This window comes from Myotis nattereri, assembly GCF_964212035.1.
Source record: "Myotis nattereri genome assembly, chromosome: 2".
In the NCBI taxonomy this organism is placed as follows: domain Eukaryota; kingdom Metazoa; phylum Chordata; class Mammalia; order Chiroptera; family Vespertilionidae; genus Myotis; species Myotis nattereri.
Window position 1 is genome coordinate 208,705,846 of NC_138076.1, and position 18,356 is coordinate 208,724,201.

At 60.3% G+C, this 18,356-nt stretch overlaps 1 protein-coding gene across 4 annotated transcripts; it reads right to left on the reverse strand.

Annotated features, from left to right (window-relative positions):
* Window positions 1-2,147: 2,147 nt before the first annotated feature.
* Window positions 2,148-17,421, reverse strand: MFNG (MFNG O-fucosylpeptide 3-beta-N-acetylglucosaminyltransferase). 4 transcript variants are annotated; one of them, XM_081082435.1, is made up of 8 exons: window positions 16,957-17,421; window positions 12,174-12,222; window positions 11,744-11,846; window positions 10,677-10,830; window positions 7,863-7,948; window positions 7,464-7,629; window positions 5,294-5,379; window positions 2,148-3,668 (listed from the first exon to the last, which is right to left on the reverse strand). In XM_081082435.1, exons 1-8 carry the CDS (start codon window positions 17,209-17,211, stop codon window positions 3,602-3,604), a joined length of 966 nt encoding a protein of 321 aa, XP_080938561.1. In that variant the 5' UTR covers window positions 17,212-17,421; the 3' UTR covers window positions 2,148-3,601. The 4 variants fall into 4 exon arrangements, with proteins under 4 accessions (XP_080938561.1, XP_080938560.1, XP_080938559.1 ...); XM_081082434.1 differs by lacking the exon at window positions 12,174-12,222 and having other exon boundaries at window positions 2,771-3,668; window positions 16,957-17,397; XM_081082433.1 differs by lacking the exon at window positions 5,294-5,379 and having other exon boundaries at window positions 2,772-3,668; window positions 16,957-17,397.
* Window positions 17,422-18,356: the final 935 nt, after the last annotated feature.

Consider the following 18,356-nt stretch of genomic DNA (forward strand, 5'->3'; position numbering starts at 1 on the left):
AAATAGTCTCATTTTCCTCAACAAATGTCTTTTCGGGATCCATTTATTTAACCAGGACCTCACCAAGGCCCATATATTGTATTTTGTTGTCATGACTCTCGATCTCTTCCGATCTCTCGGCTCTCTCCTAGTCCCTCTCCTCCTGTTTTATGCCCTTTGACATGTTGAGGAAACGAGGGGGTTTGCCCTCGTTGTTGGCTGGGTGGGTCGAGCCCTCACGGTGTCACTCAGCATGTCCCACTGCTCCCCGTTCCAGGAAATGGGCATTGCGATCGGAGAGCGGCTCTGTGAAGGGTCGATTACTTTGATAAGCAGACCTCCTGGGCGGAGCTGCGCCCTTCCTACTGCATCTACCAGGAGCACTTAGAGTCAGATGTTCCTTTTGGGGTTGTCCGAAGGATGACCAGTGTCACCAGCCTGATCTCCCCATTAGGAAGCCCCTGCCACCTTTCACTGAATCTTAAAGCACCCGCAGACCTGGGAGAGATCTGAGGAACCCACTCGCTCGCTTTCCTACTCATCCCACAGGATTTGTGGAGCATCTACCGTACGCCAGGCAGTGAGCTGCAGGGACCAGAACCAACACGCTCCCTGGGATTGTGGAGCCGTCGGTCGGATGGGAGCAGACAACCAATACGTGAGCAAGCGGACGCACCAGGAGGCGTGTCTGCGAGGGTCAGGGCTCTGCAGAGCGCCACCGTGGAGTGAGGTGGCCACCGTGTCATGGCAGCCAGGGAGAGCCTCCCGAGGAGAGGACACTGGAGCCCGATCCAGCCATGCAGAGATGGGGGTGCCCTCCAGGGAGAGGGCCTGGGCACCCACCAGGAGAAATGGGGGGGCGGGGGGCCAGTGTGCCAGGGCCTGTGCAGTGGGGAGACCAGCAAGGAGGCTTCTGTGCAGGTGGGACTGACAAGGGCTGGGACCTGGGTGGCAGAGTGGAGAGGGAGGCCAGCCCAGCACCCCTTTCACCCCCTTTTACAGCCAAGAACGATGAGCTCAGAGAGAGCAGGAATGTGGTGCTTCTTAAGTCGCTACCTGCGCCAGGAGCTTCCTGTGCAGCCTCCAGAGACCACACAGCTCGCTGTGTCGAAGTCATGGCGCCTGTGTCACAGGGGAGATGGCGGAGGTGGAGCCGGGCCCGGAGAGGGTCCTGACCTCCAGAGCCGCCCCACGCTGAGGTGACCCCGGCAGGGCCAGGTGCCTCAAGTCGGCTCTGGCACCCATAGCCCTGTGACCTGGACCAAGGGCTTCTCCCTCTCTGTGCCTCAGTGTCCTAACCTGCGAAATGGGAGCGACATGTGCCCCAGGGGCACAGCAAGGCCAAGATGGGGTAGTTCAACCTGCCCCTACTCCCAGCGCCTGCCCACGGGCCCACAAGGGTCACCTCAGCACAGAGTACAGGCGGCTGCACACTCTCCCATCCAGACACACACAGGGTTAAACCCAACCTCCTTCCTCCATCCCAATTCTGATCCTTGCTGACTCTGTCCCCCGCCCCCCCCCCCCAGCTATTTTGGGACAATGGAGGCAGCAGATGGCCTGTGCCCTCCACCCGACCCTCAGAATTTGGGAACAGCCTGCGAGTCTGATGCTGCTTCCCTAAGCAGGGCCTTCCACGTGCAGCACGGAGAGGACCGGACCGGACCGGACCGGACCGTGGCTATGGAGCACACCCCACCCCACCCCACCCCCACCCTCCCCCCACCAGGCCACTCCTCCTGGCTCACATCCCACAGACGCAGCCCAGGGAGAAAGAAGGCTTGGAAGAGCCCAGACCTCTGGCTCAGCACCTGACCTGCTGTGTGACCCCGAGCACACAGTGGCCCCTCGCTGGGGCTCAGGCTCCCCCTGGAAAACAGGGCTGAGGCGCTGGGGCTCAGGGGTCCCAGACAGGGGAGCAGCAGGGACCAGTCCTTCGAGGGCTGGACAGTGTGTCCACAGGCGCTCCTACCCCTTAGGCCCTCTCCTCCCTCTTCCCTCCTCCCCCAGCCCAGAGCCCCACTGTGACCCTGACTCCCCGCATCACTGGGCGTGATGCGGGCGGGAGAAGGCACCTCCCATCCCTAACCCGCCCCAGCCGAGCACCACCGGCCAGCATTTCCCACAGTCACTTCATTCCTTCATCCAACTGCTTTGGGACCGATATTCTCTGGGCACTTGCATTTATTCAGCTCCCACCTTGGCTGTCACCCCCCTTTATCCAACACCAGAGGCTGAATCCTTCAGCTCCGAGTCGCCACTCTGCCTTCCGATTCCCTGATTCCCTGGCCTCCCCCAACCCAGGCCTGAGGGCAGAGGAAAGGAGGAGTAGCTCCCGCATACCAGCACCTCCTGGCACACACATACTCACACACGTGTACATGTACACACGTGTGACTGGGGCACAAACACACACGTACACTACACACAAGTCTTAGCACGGACATGTGTAGAAGAAAGAGTACGTGCCGCACACACACCTGTCACACCATGACTCACACACACTAACAGCAGTCACCGTTCTCTGTGCCGGGCTCTGGGCCATGCCCGACACTGCATCGTTCCATCCAGACACCATCCCGGGAAGAAGGTATTCCCTTTCTCATCTATTAGAACAGGAACATCTGGGCAAACAGGCCAGAGAGACCTAGTGGATTCCCCAAGGCTGCCCAGCGAGGGCAGAGCAAGGATGGATCGCTCGGGACCCAAGTCAACGCCACTGTGACAGGCAGACCAAAGACCCGCCCCCGCGGGGACATGTCAGCCTCGTGTAACAAAAACCTGGGCCAAGAGAGACTTGAACAGACAGGGTTTACTTTTCTCACAGAACCGGATGCTGACAAGACAGGTGCGGAGGGTTGTCCTGGCCTCTGCTTCATGGTCACAAAGTGGCCGCCCAGAACCAGACATCACACCCACATCCACAGCGGGAAGAGCGAGGGCGGGGCGGCAACACCTTCCCGACTCCTCCCCTTGGCTGTGCTCAGTTCACAGGACGGGACAGAGCTCTGACTGCAGCAGAGCTGGGCACATGGAAGCGCCTAACAGCACGGGGAGCTGAGAGAGTGAGCAAAAGGCTCGTCAAGCTTGGCTGGGACCCATGATGATCCATCGTCAGCTCCGGGCAGGCTGACCCTCCAAACAAAACCGGGCCTGTTAGCCAGTGGGGGGCAAGGAGCTGGAGACGGCCAGCAACCACAGCACCTGCCACAGACCTTGCCCTCGCCGCCTTTACCCGGTGCCCAGCGGTTGCGGATCAGGCCCAGGGACTCAGCAGTGAGTGGCGGGCCCAGTGCTTGACCCCAGGGAGTGACTGAGAGACCAGAGCTGGGCTGGGACCACCCCCCACCCAGAAGCCCCTGTTCAATTCAGACACCCAGGGCCCGTGGGAGCCCAGCCCCTGGGGCCTCTCTGACTCCACCTGGTTCCTGGGCCATCCGACCCACGTCTCCAGAACCTGGGATGCCTTCACCACCAGTCATCCGATCCTGGGCTTGCCCACCACTCGGGAGCCCTGCCGGGGACTGCCCACCCCGGGCACTGCCGCAGGCCCTCGGGGCTGCCTTGGGAGGCGAGGGACAACCAGAGGCCTCAGCTCCACAGTCACCCGGCAGTTCCGGGCTCATCGGGCCACCAGCTGGGGGCACCAGGGAGTGTCGGGATAGAGGAGACAATGCAGGGAGCGGAACCTAAGGAGAGACCAGAAACGGACAAGGCGTCACCCCACTCCTACCCTTACCCCGCAGGCCCTGGTGGGAGGGTGAGGGGGGGGTGTGGGAGGGGGCGGGGGGGCGCGCACATCACAAGGACGGATTGGAGCAGGGTTTCTCTGCCTCAGCACTATTCACATTTGGGACTGTGAGTTCTTCATTGTGGGGCTGTCCTGTCCATTGCGGGATGTTTAGCCGCGTCCCCTGGACTCTGCCCACTACATGTCGTTAGCATCTCCCTACGTCAGTGATGGCGAACCTATGACATGCGTGTCAGAGGTGACACACGAACTCATTTTTTTGGTTGATTTTTCTTTGTTAAATGGCATTTAAATACATAAAATAAATATCAAAAATATAAGTCTTTGTTTTACTATAGTTGCAAATATCAAAAAATTTCTATATGTGACCTGGCACCAGAGTTAAGTTAGGGTTTTTCAAAATGCTGACACGCCGAGCTCAAAAGGTTCGCCATCACTGGCCTACGTGGTAACATTCAAGCACGCCTCCAGGCATGGCCAGGTGTCTTCAGGGGCCCTGGCTGAGAACCGCTGCCTCAGGGATGCCTCCAAGGCCAGAGGAGCCATAGGAGGCCCAGCTGAGCCGGGGCCTCCCAACCCTGCATAGCCTAGTCCCAGTCGGCTCCAGCCCCTCAAGCAGAAACCCATGGACCCTAGAATCTTCGGGCTTAGAGAACGTAACAGCAATTATTAAACCTCCTGGCAGCACAGCCAGTTTGCACACCTCCACTGATGGGGAGCTCACCCCATTAGAAGAAACCCCCTGGCCCCCAGCCCTTGGAATAGTTATGTCTTCTGTCCCCCCACCCCCAACCCCACCCCACCCCCCCACCCCACCCCCCCACCCCCGACAGACAGCTGTGCAGAACTTCAGAGCCTGGAGGCCTGGTCCCCCACGGGTTACATACTTCAGATAAATCCAAAGTTCAGACCCAAGGCCTGTGGGGAGAAGAATCGGCACCACCCTCCTCTCTTGTCCCATATTCCAGTCCCACTGCCTTCCTCTACCTCCTGGAGCAGGTCTCGTCCCTCCTGCCACCGTGGGTCACAGGCTGTGCTCTGAGCTGCTCCACAGCAGCCAGGGCTGAGCTGAGCAGCCCCAATCAACCTGGGGCCAGTTTAGGGCAGAACCGGAAGGTGCCCGGGTGACATCTTAGCCCCCATTCCAATCTTCTACCCACAGAAAAGAGCCACTGAAGAGAATCAAGGAAACAAAGAGCCGACAAAGATCAAATAACAATTCCCCAGCGGGGCCTGCAGGTCCTTCATGGGAGCAGGTCCTTGCTCAGCGAAGACATTCCCATATCCCAGAGGACCGGGGCTGGGAGGGCCTCCAGATCCACAGCACCCAGCCTCCTGGGGTTACAAAATGGGGAGATTATGGCCCAGAGAGGGCAAGGCACTTGCCCAAGATCACACAGCAAGCCAGCGGTGGAGCAGGGACTAACATCATGCCCTTCACTCCCAGCTCTGTGCTGTCAGCCCAAGGGCCTCTCTCACAGCCCTCCCTCCTGGCTCGCCCACCTTTGGGTGCCTGGGCTCAGCCCCATTCCTCCCACTCGACAGTTTCAGCCCCAGACCCACCTGGAGGGGTCCTCCTCAGGGGAGAACGGGCCCTGCAGCTTAATGACGTTGAGCTTCCCCTCAAAGACGCCGTAGCTGAGGGTGACCTGGGCAGGGAGAAGCAGAGAAGAGGGGGGAGGTTTGAGGGGTGTTTCATGGGGACGCCACAAGGAGGCAGAATTGGGGGGAAGCAGGAAAGCAGAGGAGGCATTTTGAGGGCTCAGAGAGCCTGCCTCTGCGCCTGAAACCCCATTAGCGGAGGGTGCGTCACTGAGAAGCCCCCCGCCAGCACTCTAAGTGTGAAGCGCACCTTCAGGCCCAAATCCCAGGGCAGCCCCAGCAGTCCCGCTCACTAGGAGGCTGCAACGATTCCCTCATCCACAGGTTGGGAAACTGAGACCCAAGAGGGAAGGCATCTTTCCAGTACGCTCTGTGCTGGGTGGAGGTTTCCCGAGGCGCACTGTGGGGCCCTAGAGGATCCCCTCCACACCCCAGAGCCTCCGGTTCTCCGCCAGCAGCAGGGACTCGGGATCACGACCCCAGTTCAAGGCTGTCAAGAGCAGTGGCTATCGACTGTCAGCTTAGGGGCCACCCACCAGGGCTCAAATCCCCCTCTGCCGTGTACTATTGTGGCCATGGCTAGTTCCGCTCTCTGGGCCTCAGTTTCTCCATCTGTGGAATGGAAATGTTAGCACCAACCTCCTGTGCGTGTTGTGAGAAACCAGGGAGTCAAAGAAGATAAGGCCCCAGTGTGGTGCCCGGTATAGTGAGTGCTCTGGAAAGCCCATTAGGGTGCCCTGGTTACCCCATTCGGGTGCCCTGGTTACCCCATTCGGGTGCCCCGGTTTGGTTGCCTCAAATCTGCCCCCCTTTCCTGGCCTCAGGCCCTGAGGTGCTAATGGGACCAACCCCACAGCCAGCTCCAGGCCTAGTGACCTACACTAACTCTGGGCGCCGACAGGAGAGCCGTCACAGGACCCAAGCGGGCCGCCTGACCAGTGAGCGCAGCCTTGGGATCTGCGGAAGGAGGCACCCTCCTCCTCCGGGGAAGAGAGACCCGGGCTGCCAGCGTGCCAGCAAGGGGGCAACCTGCCTGAGAAGCGGGCCAGCGTGGGGGAAGGCGGGTGAACAAGGGGACAGACCCCTAGAGCCAGGCCCAGCCAGGCCCAGCGAGTCCAGCCAAGCCCTCAGCTTCGCAAGCGCACGGGCCCATACCCGTCCTGTCGTTTACCCAGTCCCTGCTGCTTTGCTAGCACTGGCTGCCGGAAGGGCTCTGCCTCGCACTGTTGGGCGGAAGATGCCAGGGGCCCCCCAGCCAGGACCACCTACAGGGCTGGAGCCTATGAGCTGGAGAAGAGCATCCGCAAGGCCGAGCCAGTGGGACCTCAGTGCCATGACCCCTCCCCGAGCCTGACTTCATGCTTCAGTGTCCTCACCGAAGACGGGTCCTTCCCAGTGACGTCTGGGTTAGAAGGAAAAGCAGCGAGCAGTGGACAGACAGGTAAGCTCTGAGGAAGGGAGGGAGGGATCGCTGACAAAGGGCAAAGCTGGAAGGGCAGGGCTGGTCCCTTCGGAGGGATGTAAGGAGGATGGGAGGTTGAAGAAAGGAGAGAGGGACAGGAGGCAGCGGGTCGGGAGCAAGGTTATCTGAACCTGAAGACAAGCTTCGTCTCATCCGGGCAGGTCCTTCCCGCTGGCACTCGGGGACCAGTTCAGAGAATTTTAGCCTCACACCCCTGGAGGTCTGAAGGCGGAGAGTCACGGTATGCCCTTAAGGCAGCGGTTCTCAACCTTCCTAATGCCGCGACCCTTTCATACAGTTCCTCACATTGTGGTGACCCCCAACCGTATCATTATTTTCGTGGCTACTTCATCGCTGTAATTTTGCTACTGTTATGAATCGTCATGTAAATATCTGATAGGCAGGATGTATTTTCATTGTTTCAAATTGAACATAATTAAAGCATAGTGATGAATCACGAAAACAATATGTAATTATATATATTTTCCAATGGTCTTAGGCGACCCCTGTGAAAGGGTCGTTCGACTCCCAAAGGGGTCGCGACCCACAGGTTGAGAACCGCTGCCTTAAGGGGTCCTCTGCCACCCTGGGCCTCAGTTTCCCTGTCAATAGGGGGACAGCCCAAAACATGAGCACCTCCCCACTGCCACGTGCCCTGGGGCCGCTCACCTGCTCCGGGAGCTGGGCAGCCCCCAGCAGCTGCAGGGTCTCCAGGTGGGAGTGGAAGAGGGGGCTGGGCTGCAGGTGGCCACCCAGCTTGCACTCGATTATGTAGCCCACAGTGCAGTCGTCAGGGAGCCGGATGAGCGCAGATGTGTCCACGAAGCGGGGGCCGCTGGGGGGTAGAGCCATGCTATGGCCACTGGCCTGGACCCTCAACACCTAGAGCCCACCCTGCCTCCCAGAAGGCTCTCCTGGGACCAGTGGCAGAGCAGAGCCTCCTGCATGCGGTGTGACCTGGGCTGTCGCTTAAGACCTTCCTGCTGGAAAGTCCCCATGCACACACCAAGCGCCACCTGCTCCCAGCAGCCCCCACCCTCCCCCGCCCACCTGGGGGTCTCTGCTTACCTGGCCCATGGGGCCATCTTCAAAGCCAGTTTCCGGCTGATGCAGAAGCCAGCACCCCCAGTGGCAAACCAGAACTGGACCAGCCTCTAGGGGGAGAGGAGGGGAGTGAGCCTGGGGGAGGGGGGAGGGGGGTGGGGGCAACAGCCAGGACACCCCTCACCACCATCTAGCATGGCTCCAAAGCTTTTTAACTCACACTTCACTCGAGTCTTGCTACAGCCTACCATTATTATGCCCTTTTTATAGATAAGAAAACAGGCCCAAAGTCACATTGCTAACCAAGGGTCTAACCAATTAGACCAGTTAATTGGTTGGATTCCAGTTTAAAAGGGCAGGTGTGCTCTCGGTGTGCCCTGCACACCTTCCCCTCTTCCCCAGGGAAATGTCTTCACCTTCCCCCATGTGGCTTGAGAGGGGCTACCAAGCACAGCACCTGCTCCCCTAGGCCACGGAGGTGGGCAGGAATGATCACAGGGCCACACCTCTTGACCAGGTGATTGGCTCAGCCACAGGCACATCACTTAAGCCAACCAATCAGAACCCTTTCCTGAGCTTTCTATGCAACTGTGAGGAAGAGATGTTTTTGCCAGGCTCGCAAGCTGTAACCCTGATGCCACCTGCTCGGGGACACACACACCTACTGCTCCTGCCACTCCGATCCCCTGGGACCAAGAGCGCTTTTCCGCAAAAGAGGGAATGAGACTCACTGAGTAAAGAGAACAGGCAGGCCTGTGAGCCCCTGAGGCCGGAAACCCCTTGACATCTCAACCTCAGGAACCAATCACATCCCTTTGGGATTTGAACCCCCTTCCGCCCCTGCCCAGCACCACCAAGGCCGCCTCTAGCTCCTCTGCGAGGCCCCGTGAGTTCACCCTGGGATTTCTCTAAGGCTTTTGAGAAACACTGGACCCTTTGAGCTGTACCATCGCTTGGTCAAGCCAATTCCCTACGGTTACCTCCTCCCATGTGCACAGTTGCTGCTTCGTTGAGGCATGGGGCATGGGGTTGCATCTCCCATGATGCAGCAGGGAGAAGCCTCAGCAGGGAGTTGGGAAGCCTGGGTCCCCTGCTTCCCCCACTTTAAGAAAGTCACTGCCCCTCCCTGGGCCTGATTTGTCACCTGTGAGCAAGACACTGGCTCTAAGTTCTCAATCGGACGGTTCCCCTGGCCCGGAGCATCCTCCTAAAACCTCTGTGAGCTGACCTCGGGGAACACTGCCCCCCCACAGGGAGGTCAGGGCTCAACAAAGCGGAATGAATGGCTTCTTAAGGACCTAACACACAGGAGGTGCCCAGTAGATGCTTGTTTAATGAATTGATGGTAGTTATAGTCACACCAGCAGTAACACTAACCGCCGGGCCCTGAGCACTGGCTGTGCCGAGGGCTACGCACAGATGAGGAGCCCAAGATGCACAGAAGTGAAGTCACTTGCCTGAGGTCCCAGCGCTGGGACTAACCCCAAGCCAGCGATCATGCCCTTTTTTCTGTCCCACACTGGCTGGTCCCAGGCTCTGAACAGGCTGAGAAACGGGGGTGGAGTCCTGGCATCCCACCTGTGGGGTGTGTGCCAAGGAGGGCATATGTGTGCGTTGTTGGGGACTGGACGTGGGTGTGCCCCGCACGGGGCTGAACCCGCTCAGAGATGAAGGCTGCGTTGGGTACCGACTGCTAACACTTACTAGTGTCTATTACATACCAGCTCCCATTCCAAGCACTTGGATAAATGCCACCTGATTCTCTCTTTTTTTGCTCTCAGCCACCCTATGAGGAAGAGACTATTCCCACCCGTTTCACAGATGAGAAAACTGGGCACACCGAGGCAAGGAGACTTCAATCAAGGTCATGGAGCCAAGAGGTGGCAGGGCTGGTGAGTGAACCCAGGGAGTCCGGCTCCAGAGCAGAGCTCTCCACCTCTGAGGTCAGGGGTGAGGTGGTGTGGGAGCCTGGGGGACCCTTCAGCTCACCTGAAATCAACTCACATACACACACACCCTGGGGCCCCGGAGGATTTAATTAGGACTCGGAGGCTGATTAGCTGCTGATAATTAAGATTTTGTGTTGCTTGCTCTCTTGGTTTCCCTAATGAAGCAGATGGTGACCGAGGGAGGAGACAGCCCCATGCGGGCCCAGCGCCTGCTGCAGACGCTGCCTCCAGAGAAGCACAACTTGCCTTTTCCTGGGGCCCAGGGAGCCCTGGAGGCCCGGGCCCCCCACACGGAACCCCCAGTGGCGTCCTGGGGCAGGTGGGAACTCGGGCAACATACCTGTACTCAAAAATTCTCTGCTCATCTGAAAGTCAAATTTAACAGGTATCTGGTTTTGTTTATTTGTTTTCTCAACCTGGGAACCCTAATCAGTGTCCACCCAGGCCGGAGCAGAAGCTGGCGCTGCGGGCCCTGTTATGTCAGGGGTCAGCTCTCCAGTCGCAGGTTAGTGAAGTCTGAAGGGAGGGGGTCCCCTAGGGGAGGGGAGCGTTCAGGGGCTGAGGCCTGGGCGGTTAGCCAGCCGGCCCGGCAGTATTCGCATTTGAACAACCTGTACCACCGCACGACACACCAGGTGGCTAGGAGCCCAGCTCATCCCCACTGCTCCCCCGTGACCAAGGCCCGACCTTGTCTCTCTGCCTTCCTGGCATGAGCTCAGTCTCCCCATTCCACAGAGGATCAGAGGTAAAGCCACCAGCTTGACACACAGCGAGACCCAGAAAACCCACCGCCTCGTCCACAGCCCTGGCCCCACCCCAAGCCCCACAGTCCAGGCTGGCCCCTGGCTGGTGGCCAGGGCCCGAAGATGCCAGGGAGGGACCGACCAACCGTGCGATTGTGGGGCTGCGGCTCCACAGCGTGGATGGGCCGGTTCAGGCTGGGCCGGCCTATATACACATCCAGCGTCTGTGGAAAGGCTTTTAGCAGCTTCAGCAGCGCCCTTGCGTTGACATAGTTGTCATCATCCACGTGGCAGAACCACCTGTGGGATGGGAGGAGACAACGAGCTTGGAGGGGGCTTCCCAAGGGCTGCCAGCCACTGTGCCCCCATAATCTATAATAATCTAAATAATAAAAGCATAATATGCAAATCAACCAAACGGCCAAAGAGCAGACAACCATCGGGACGACCATGCTATGACACCCGCTGCCGCCAGGCCAGCCAAGGCAGGTGTGATGCGATTGGCCGGGGGCCCCGCCATTGCCCCATGATCGCCCCAAAGAGGGAGGCCCAGGCCATGGACCAGCGGGCTGCGGCAGGTGGGCAGGGCCTCCCTCTGCAGGGGCAGGAGGTAGGAGAGGGCAATCCATCCCGGAGCCCTGGCCGGGTGGGCAGGGCCTATCTCTTTGGGGCAATGGATCGCAGAGCCCGGTGATCAATTGCCCCACAGAGGGAGGCCCTGGCTACCCTGCAGTGGTGCTGTGGTGGGTGGGCAGGGCCTCCCTCTGTGGGGCAATGGATGAGGGAGTGGGCTCCCAGACTGTGAGAGGGTGCAAGCCAGGCTGAGGGACACACCGCCCCCCCCCCCCGCCCACACGAATTTTGTGCACCAGGCCTCTAGTCAATCAATAAACAGTTACGGGGCAGGGGGGTGTGGGGGCCGGGGGGGGGGACTCTGTGCCAGGCAGCATCTGTGTAAGCTCCTGAAGAAGATCTGCCCATTTAACCAGTGGGGACTAAGACTCAGAAAGGTTAAGACACTTGCCCCAGGTCACACAGCCAGTGAATGGCAGGATTTGAACCTGGACAGTCTGCCCAAAGACAGACCACAGGAGGCCTTACACGACGAAATTCACAGGACCCAGGCGACGTCACTGTTTTGGCACAACACCCCGTTCAGGAAGTGGCCTGAGGCGAAGGTTACACCTGCCCTCGGAGACCCAGACGCACTCACCGCAGTCCACTGGCCAAGAAGGCATCCAGCTCAGCAGCCATCTTGCAGGACAGGGCTGGGTGGCTGTGCTCCGCAGAGCAGTTGGTGACCACTAGGTGGGGCCCTGGAGAAGGGAGGACAAGTGTGAGGCCCCTGCCCGCCTCCTCCCCACAGCTCTGCACACAGGCCCTGTGACAGGGCGGAGCAGGGCCAGTCCACCACTCCCCTTTCACACACGGGGAAACTGAGGCCAGGGAGGGCTGGCCTGCCCAGGACCCCATCGCTGATGGACTTGTCCAGCACAGCCCCTCCCCACACCCACACCCATTTCCGGGGAAGAAGCTTGCTCTGCTCTGGGGCCAAGGGGCATCCCCACAGGCCAAGAGTAGGCAGCCCTGTTTTCCGGGGACTCCCAGGCCAGGGGCAGCCACCCCCCAGGCCAGGCGGTTACCCAGTCTCTCCTGGAGGCCTTCATCCCGGCTGTCAGTGAAGACAAACGTCTGGGAAGAAGAAGGAAGAGTCAGGATGGGGCTCCGCCAGGGGTCGTGGGAGGCGGGGCGGGGTGCCTGCAGCCCGAGGGTGCACCCGGCAGGTAGATACACACAGCAGACCCCGCTGCTCCTTCAGGGAGGGGCACACACCCTCGCCCAGTCACACTCTCCCTTAGGACAGCCTGACCTTCTCAGCGACACCCCCATGCTACACACACACACACAACTGCGGGGGCTAAAGAAATAGTGATACTTTCCCTCCCAGCTTCTACCTTCTTCTAGCTGGGCTAGTAACCAAATTGACAGAGAGAAAACCATAGGAGAAAATCTTGGTTTTAATACATGTGCATGGGGAATCCACAGAGCCATGAGAGTTTCAAACACAGTGGGGCAGCCTTGGGGAGATCAGACATTTTGGAGGAAGGAGAAAGGGGAGGCATTGGATTTCAGGCGTGAGAAAGGGCCATTTGCAGGTAGTTAAGGAGCAGAGCACCCCCGGCCGGACAATCCAGCAGCTCAACAGCAGCGGGCACAGGCGGTGTCTGGGGAACTGTGAGGTGAAGATTCTTAAGGTGACTGAGCCAAGGCCCCCACCGAAGGCAGGCAGGAAAGGGGGCGGGGCGGGGCCCCCCTGGGTCTGCTTCTTCATCAACAGCTGCAAACCCCTGTCCCAGAGAGCGGCCACAGGGCGGCAACACCTCGGCTCCCTCCACAAGCCACCTTCTGCAGACACGCAGCTTCACTGTGTGCACCCACCCACCCTCTCACGCACGCGGCCCTTCACAGACCGGCACCCACAGGGACCCTGTCAGTCACACGCCCCGGCAGGATCACACGCACACACACACACACACACACACACACACACACACACACAACACAGAGTCCCACCGGGCTCCTTCTCAGTCACATGTACACAACCCTACACAGCGTCAGGAGACAGGCTGCGTGAAAAGACCCCCACGCTGGGCTACTGCGTCACTCAGGGAGCAGCCCCAGCTTCACAGCCACGCAAAACCCCTGCGGAGTGTGGGGGCGCCACGCATCTCAGAAATCCTGCACCCTGCCCCCATGCAGCTCTCCCAGGTGGGCAGGCCCCCACCAGGGCCTTTCACACTCCTGGTCCCGACTAACCGTGGAGACGGGTGTTCCGTCTGTCCCCCGCACAGATGGCAAAACTGAGGCGACGTAAAGGACCACGGCATGTGGCAGTTGGCAAGTGGAGCCGGGATTCAAACCCACAGGCCTGGGGCCACTCCCTACTCCCAAATCCCGGCCACCCCGGGGGGGAAGGCACCTCAGGCCCAGAGCCTCAAGCCTGAGCTCCGAGCTCCCCGGATCTGTACTTTCTCCTGGTCTCCCCATCATTCGGAGATCAACACCTTGGGGTCACTGTGCCTCCTCTCTTTCTCTCACACCCTCCCCGCAATCCAGTCTGTCAGCTAACCTTTAACCTTTAAATGACCCAAGATGCAGCTCCTCCCCACCAGCCTCACAGCCCAGGCCGCACTGCGGTCCAGCCCACCCTCCCTGTCACCTCCTGCCTGCTTTCCGCGTCACCTTTCGCCCGGGCTCCCTGCTCCTCCTGCCCCAACCCCCTGTCTGTTTTCAACACAACCCCCGAGGGAGCCAGTAGATCAGCCGGCCTTTCCCCCGCTCCCTGGCGGACTTCTGCCACCAGATAGTGGGACTCTCCTAGAGTGTGGAGCCGGAGCCAAATGGGCCAGGGAATGTTGTGGAGGGCCAGGAAGCGGGAATGAACGGAGGGGTCCCACAGCAGGGCCTGGGGGCTGGGCAGGCGCGTGGGAACCCTGAGGTTGGCACAGGGCAGCGGGCACTGTCCTCTGAGCAAGGGTTGCATTTGATTTGTTTAAAGAGGGGACCCGACAATGGCTAAAATCTCGCAGGAAAACGAAGGGACAGGCAGCCTGCTGGGGGGAGGGGAGGGGTGGCTGGAGGGCCATCTGCTCCAGAGGAGGGAAGTGAGGGGCCGCGCTGCTACCCACCCCTCCCCCCCCAGCCCCGCCCCAGCCCTGGAGGGGACTGTGGGGAAGAGAAAGGCTCCTCTTGGGTCACAGAACACGCCTCCCCCAGCCCACCCCTGCTGCCTGGGACAAAGGCCGCCACGAGCCCCAGCCGCTGCCACAAAGGCCCACCTGCCGCCCGCCTGGCCGCCCTTAACCAGCTGGGGTGGGCGCCCAGCCCTGAAGTTAACCAGCTCGGGCCAGCTCCCGATGGCAGAGCTGCGAGAGGTGCCAAGACCCTCCCGTCCTGGGCAGATGGGGAAACTGGGGGCTGGAAGCAGGAGGGCCTTGCCCAGGTCACAGAGAGAGAGGAGCCAAGGGCTGGAGAGGCAGCGAAAGTGGGTCTCCCCGCCCCGCCCCCTCCTCTTCCTCAGCTTGAGCCTCCTTCCTTTTTTCACCTCTGCCCTGAAAGACAAGATTCGGGGCTCCGCCCCTTGCACTGGGGGGCGAGGGCGGGAGTTCTGCTGAGTGAGTCCATCTCCCACCCCTGTTAACTGGGCTCATTTTCCTCGCCTGTGCAATGGGAACATCCAGAGTGTCAGCCAGGGACACTCTCCTCTCACCCCTTCAGTTCTTCTGGCCGGTCTGATGGTTCAAACAGCACATTAACAGGAGAAAATCGAATGTTGAGACCTGCACACCGGGAATTCACAGAGGCATGAAAATTCCCCAAATAGGGAGGCTTCTGGACTGAGAGCGGGAGGCAGGCAGTTCAGAGCTAGAGGAGAAGGAGCAAACATTTGCTAAACAGATTCCTGCAGGGCCCCAGCGATGGACACGAGGGGAATCTAGGGAAGAGCTCTTCACGCGCCCCGGTGGCTGTGCTAAGGCTCCTGCCCCGGGCCGGCTTTTTCTCTCCCCGTCTCCTTAGGCACAAAAGGCAGGTCTGAGCCTCTTCCTGAGTATGCTTCAGCTCGAAACCCTCTCCATGCCAGGGTGGCACATTGTAGGGACACTAGGAAGGGCCACCGACCCCATAATGGCTACTACGTGGGGTCGTTGGGAGGGATAGATTGAGTGATGGCTCTGACTCGCGGCCCCTTGGATGCTGGGCGGGTTCTCCCCCTGGCTGCCGGGGTGGCACCTGGGATTGACCTGGGGACACAGAGGGGTTGGCTGCTTGCCTCTCCTCTCCCAGACTGGTCCTGCCAGGCCCAGCCGCCCCCGCTGGAGGCCCAGGACCCTTTCCTGCAGCCCAGTGACCAGGGAGCTGGATCCTGGGTCTCGGCAGGGAAGACAGGGCCCTGGCCAAGAGGTGGGGGCTGGTCCCACTGGGCTTCAGGGTGACACACAGGCGAGTACTTCCTCCCCTTGGGCCTCAGTTTCCTCATCCGGGGCAAGGGCACCCCCATGGTGATCCAGACAAGACAGGAAGGGGCCTCAGACCACGTGAGGCCACACTCCCGGGCACACACAGACTCAGCGCCATAAACAGGAAGGTCTGCGGGGAGGCCAGGCTCAGCGACTTCCGCCAGTAGAACCAGAACTTCCCCCAGACGAGAAGCTGGGGGGGGGGGGGAGCAAGGAAGAGCCTGGGGTGCTGGGGGCCCCGTGGGGAAGTGTCAATCCAAGGATCTAGGATATCAGGGCCAGGAACTTGGGATGGGGGGATCCTCTCCCCAGGGCGCCCTGGCCTCTTCCAGGCATCACCTGCCCCCATCCTCGGTCCCCAGGAGTCCCCAGGCCCCTCTGAAGGCTCAGTCACTTCCTTCCCTGAGCCACCGCCAAAATGGAGACAGCACATGCGTGTGTGTGCGTGTGTGTGTGTGCATGTGTGTGTAACTCTGACCCCCCTCACCTTCCCCAGAGATGGTTCCCAACACCCAAACCACTGACTTTGCTTGAGGAGGGCGATGGTTGAGGGAAAGAGAAGAACCAGGAGGGACTCAGCTTGTAGAGCCGCCTCTGGGGGAAACAGAGGCACAAGCCCGTCACCCACATGCATCTTGTCAACATGTCTAGCACTGACACTGGCTCCACACGTGTCAGTGCACACACATGCGCACACGTGCACACACACGCACACACAATCCCACATTCTGAGCCGACCCTACCCCGACCTCTGCCTCAGCCTCCACAGTCACAGCACGTCCCCCTCCTCCCTCCCTCGGAAACTGCCCCACAGGAAAAGAGCCAGGGGGTCAGGGCGCTCCCCTGGCACACCCTGGGCACCAGAGTCGTGGGTGCAGGGGCTACTGGGAATTTTGAGAGGATGCCTCCCATTCTGCCCTCTCCCGACGGGCCCCACCAGATGGTCCCCTCCTCAGGGGCTCACCCCTGTTCTCACAGCACCAAGGCCTGCACTGGGGCAGCCTGGCCAGGCTCATGTCAGCCAGGACCCCTTCGAGGCCTCTACCCCCGCTGCCCAACACCCACCCCTGCCCCCAGTGCCAGGCTGGGCCAGGCTGGGCAGGAGTGAAGCCGGCACCGGCACAGCCCAGGGAATAGAGGATCCCAGGGGGGACCCAGAAGCCTGGGGCATGAGCCCAGCCTGGCCCCTAAAAGAGACGGAGCAGCGGGCCTGAGGGGTAGCACACCCCAGGGCCAGGGAGGGCACAGCCAGGACCGCAGGAGTCCCCGGATCCTGGGAAGAAGGGGGAGTGGGCAAGTGGGGGAGCCGCTCCTCCCCAAGGCTGCCAGGGACCCCAACCCAGAGACAAGCCTGAGAGTCCCGCAGGCCAGGGGCCACTCCTGGGGCCCACGGTCACCAGCATGTCACCTGTTCCCTGGTCCTGGAGACCCACGTGTCCAGCAGCAGGTCCAGGCGAGAGCGGTGGAAGGCGCGGGTCGTCTTGACGGCGATGTAGACGTCCTGCAGCTGCAGCTCCGGGGGCGGCGGGCTCGGTGGGCTCAGCCCGGGGGTCTCCTGCACGCTCTTCGGGGACCGGCTCACGTGGTAGCGAAGGGAGAGGAGCCCCAAGCACAGGAGGGTGAGGAGGGCTCCTGCCAGGCCCCGGAGGAGCCGGCACTGCATTGGCCCCGGGACCCCAGACAGCTCGGCCCCCAAATCCCAACTGGACGGGGAGGGGCTCCGACAAAGACAAAAGTCTGGCAGGCATCGGGGACCAGCAAGGAGGGGAGAGCTGGGCGCTGGAGCTCGGGCCCCAGAGGCCGAGCCAGGCAGCCCCTCTGCCTCTGCTCCGCCAGCCCTCCACCTGCTCTGGCCACCCTCCCCACTGCAGCCCGCCCCGCTCTGGGGCTCCTGGCCCCGCCTCTCCCTCTAGCGCAGCCCAAGGGGCGGGGCCGGCCCATGGGAGCCCCAGAGGTGGCAGCTAAAGAGGCAGCTGAAGGGACAGCCCCATTCCTGCCAGCTGCTGCAGTGGGGGTGGGGCAACAACAAACCCTCCGTGCCAGGGTGGAAGGGAGGGGCCCTCCGGCCTGCCCGCTCCCCAGAGACCGCCCGCTGAGCTCATTCAACACCCATTGTGTTGTGGTGCCCTGCTCTCCAGCCTCCCAGCTTTTGCTCAAGGTTCCTCCTCCTGGATGCTCTCCCCCACCCCCGGCATCCTCACCCACGTTCCCTCCTCCAGGAAGCCTTCTCTGATGCCCTCCCAACTTCCTGGGCTCCCACAGTGGTTGGCTCAGTCCCTTTGGTCTTCACAACAGCACTAGGATGGCTACTCCCAGTTTAGAGCTGAACACATAAGGCACAGAAGGATCTAAAATGGCCCGGGCAGTGTGGCTCAGTGGATGAGCGTCGACCTATGGACCAGGAGGTCATGGTTTGATTCTTGGTCAGGACATATGCCCAGGTTGCAGGCTCGACGCCCAGTAGGGGGCGTGCAGGAGGCAGCCAATCAATGATTCTCTCTTACCATTGCTGTTTCTCTCTCTCCCTCTCCCTTCCTCTCTGAACTTAATAAAAATAGTAAAAAAAAAAAAAAAAAAAAAAAAAGATTGGTTTTCCTTTACACTCTCTCCAGTCCTAATGTAGTGCTGGGCCATAGCAGGCCCAGCTCAGCCAGCTCAGTTCACAGCCACGCGGTACTTCCTTATATGTAATTAATAAATATTTATTGAGCTGCTATGTGCCAGGCACTGTCCTAGACACTGTAGATTCGGCGAATAAAAGAGAAGAAATCTCTGCCCTGATGGTCTCACGAGGAAGACAGGCAATAG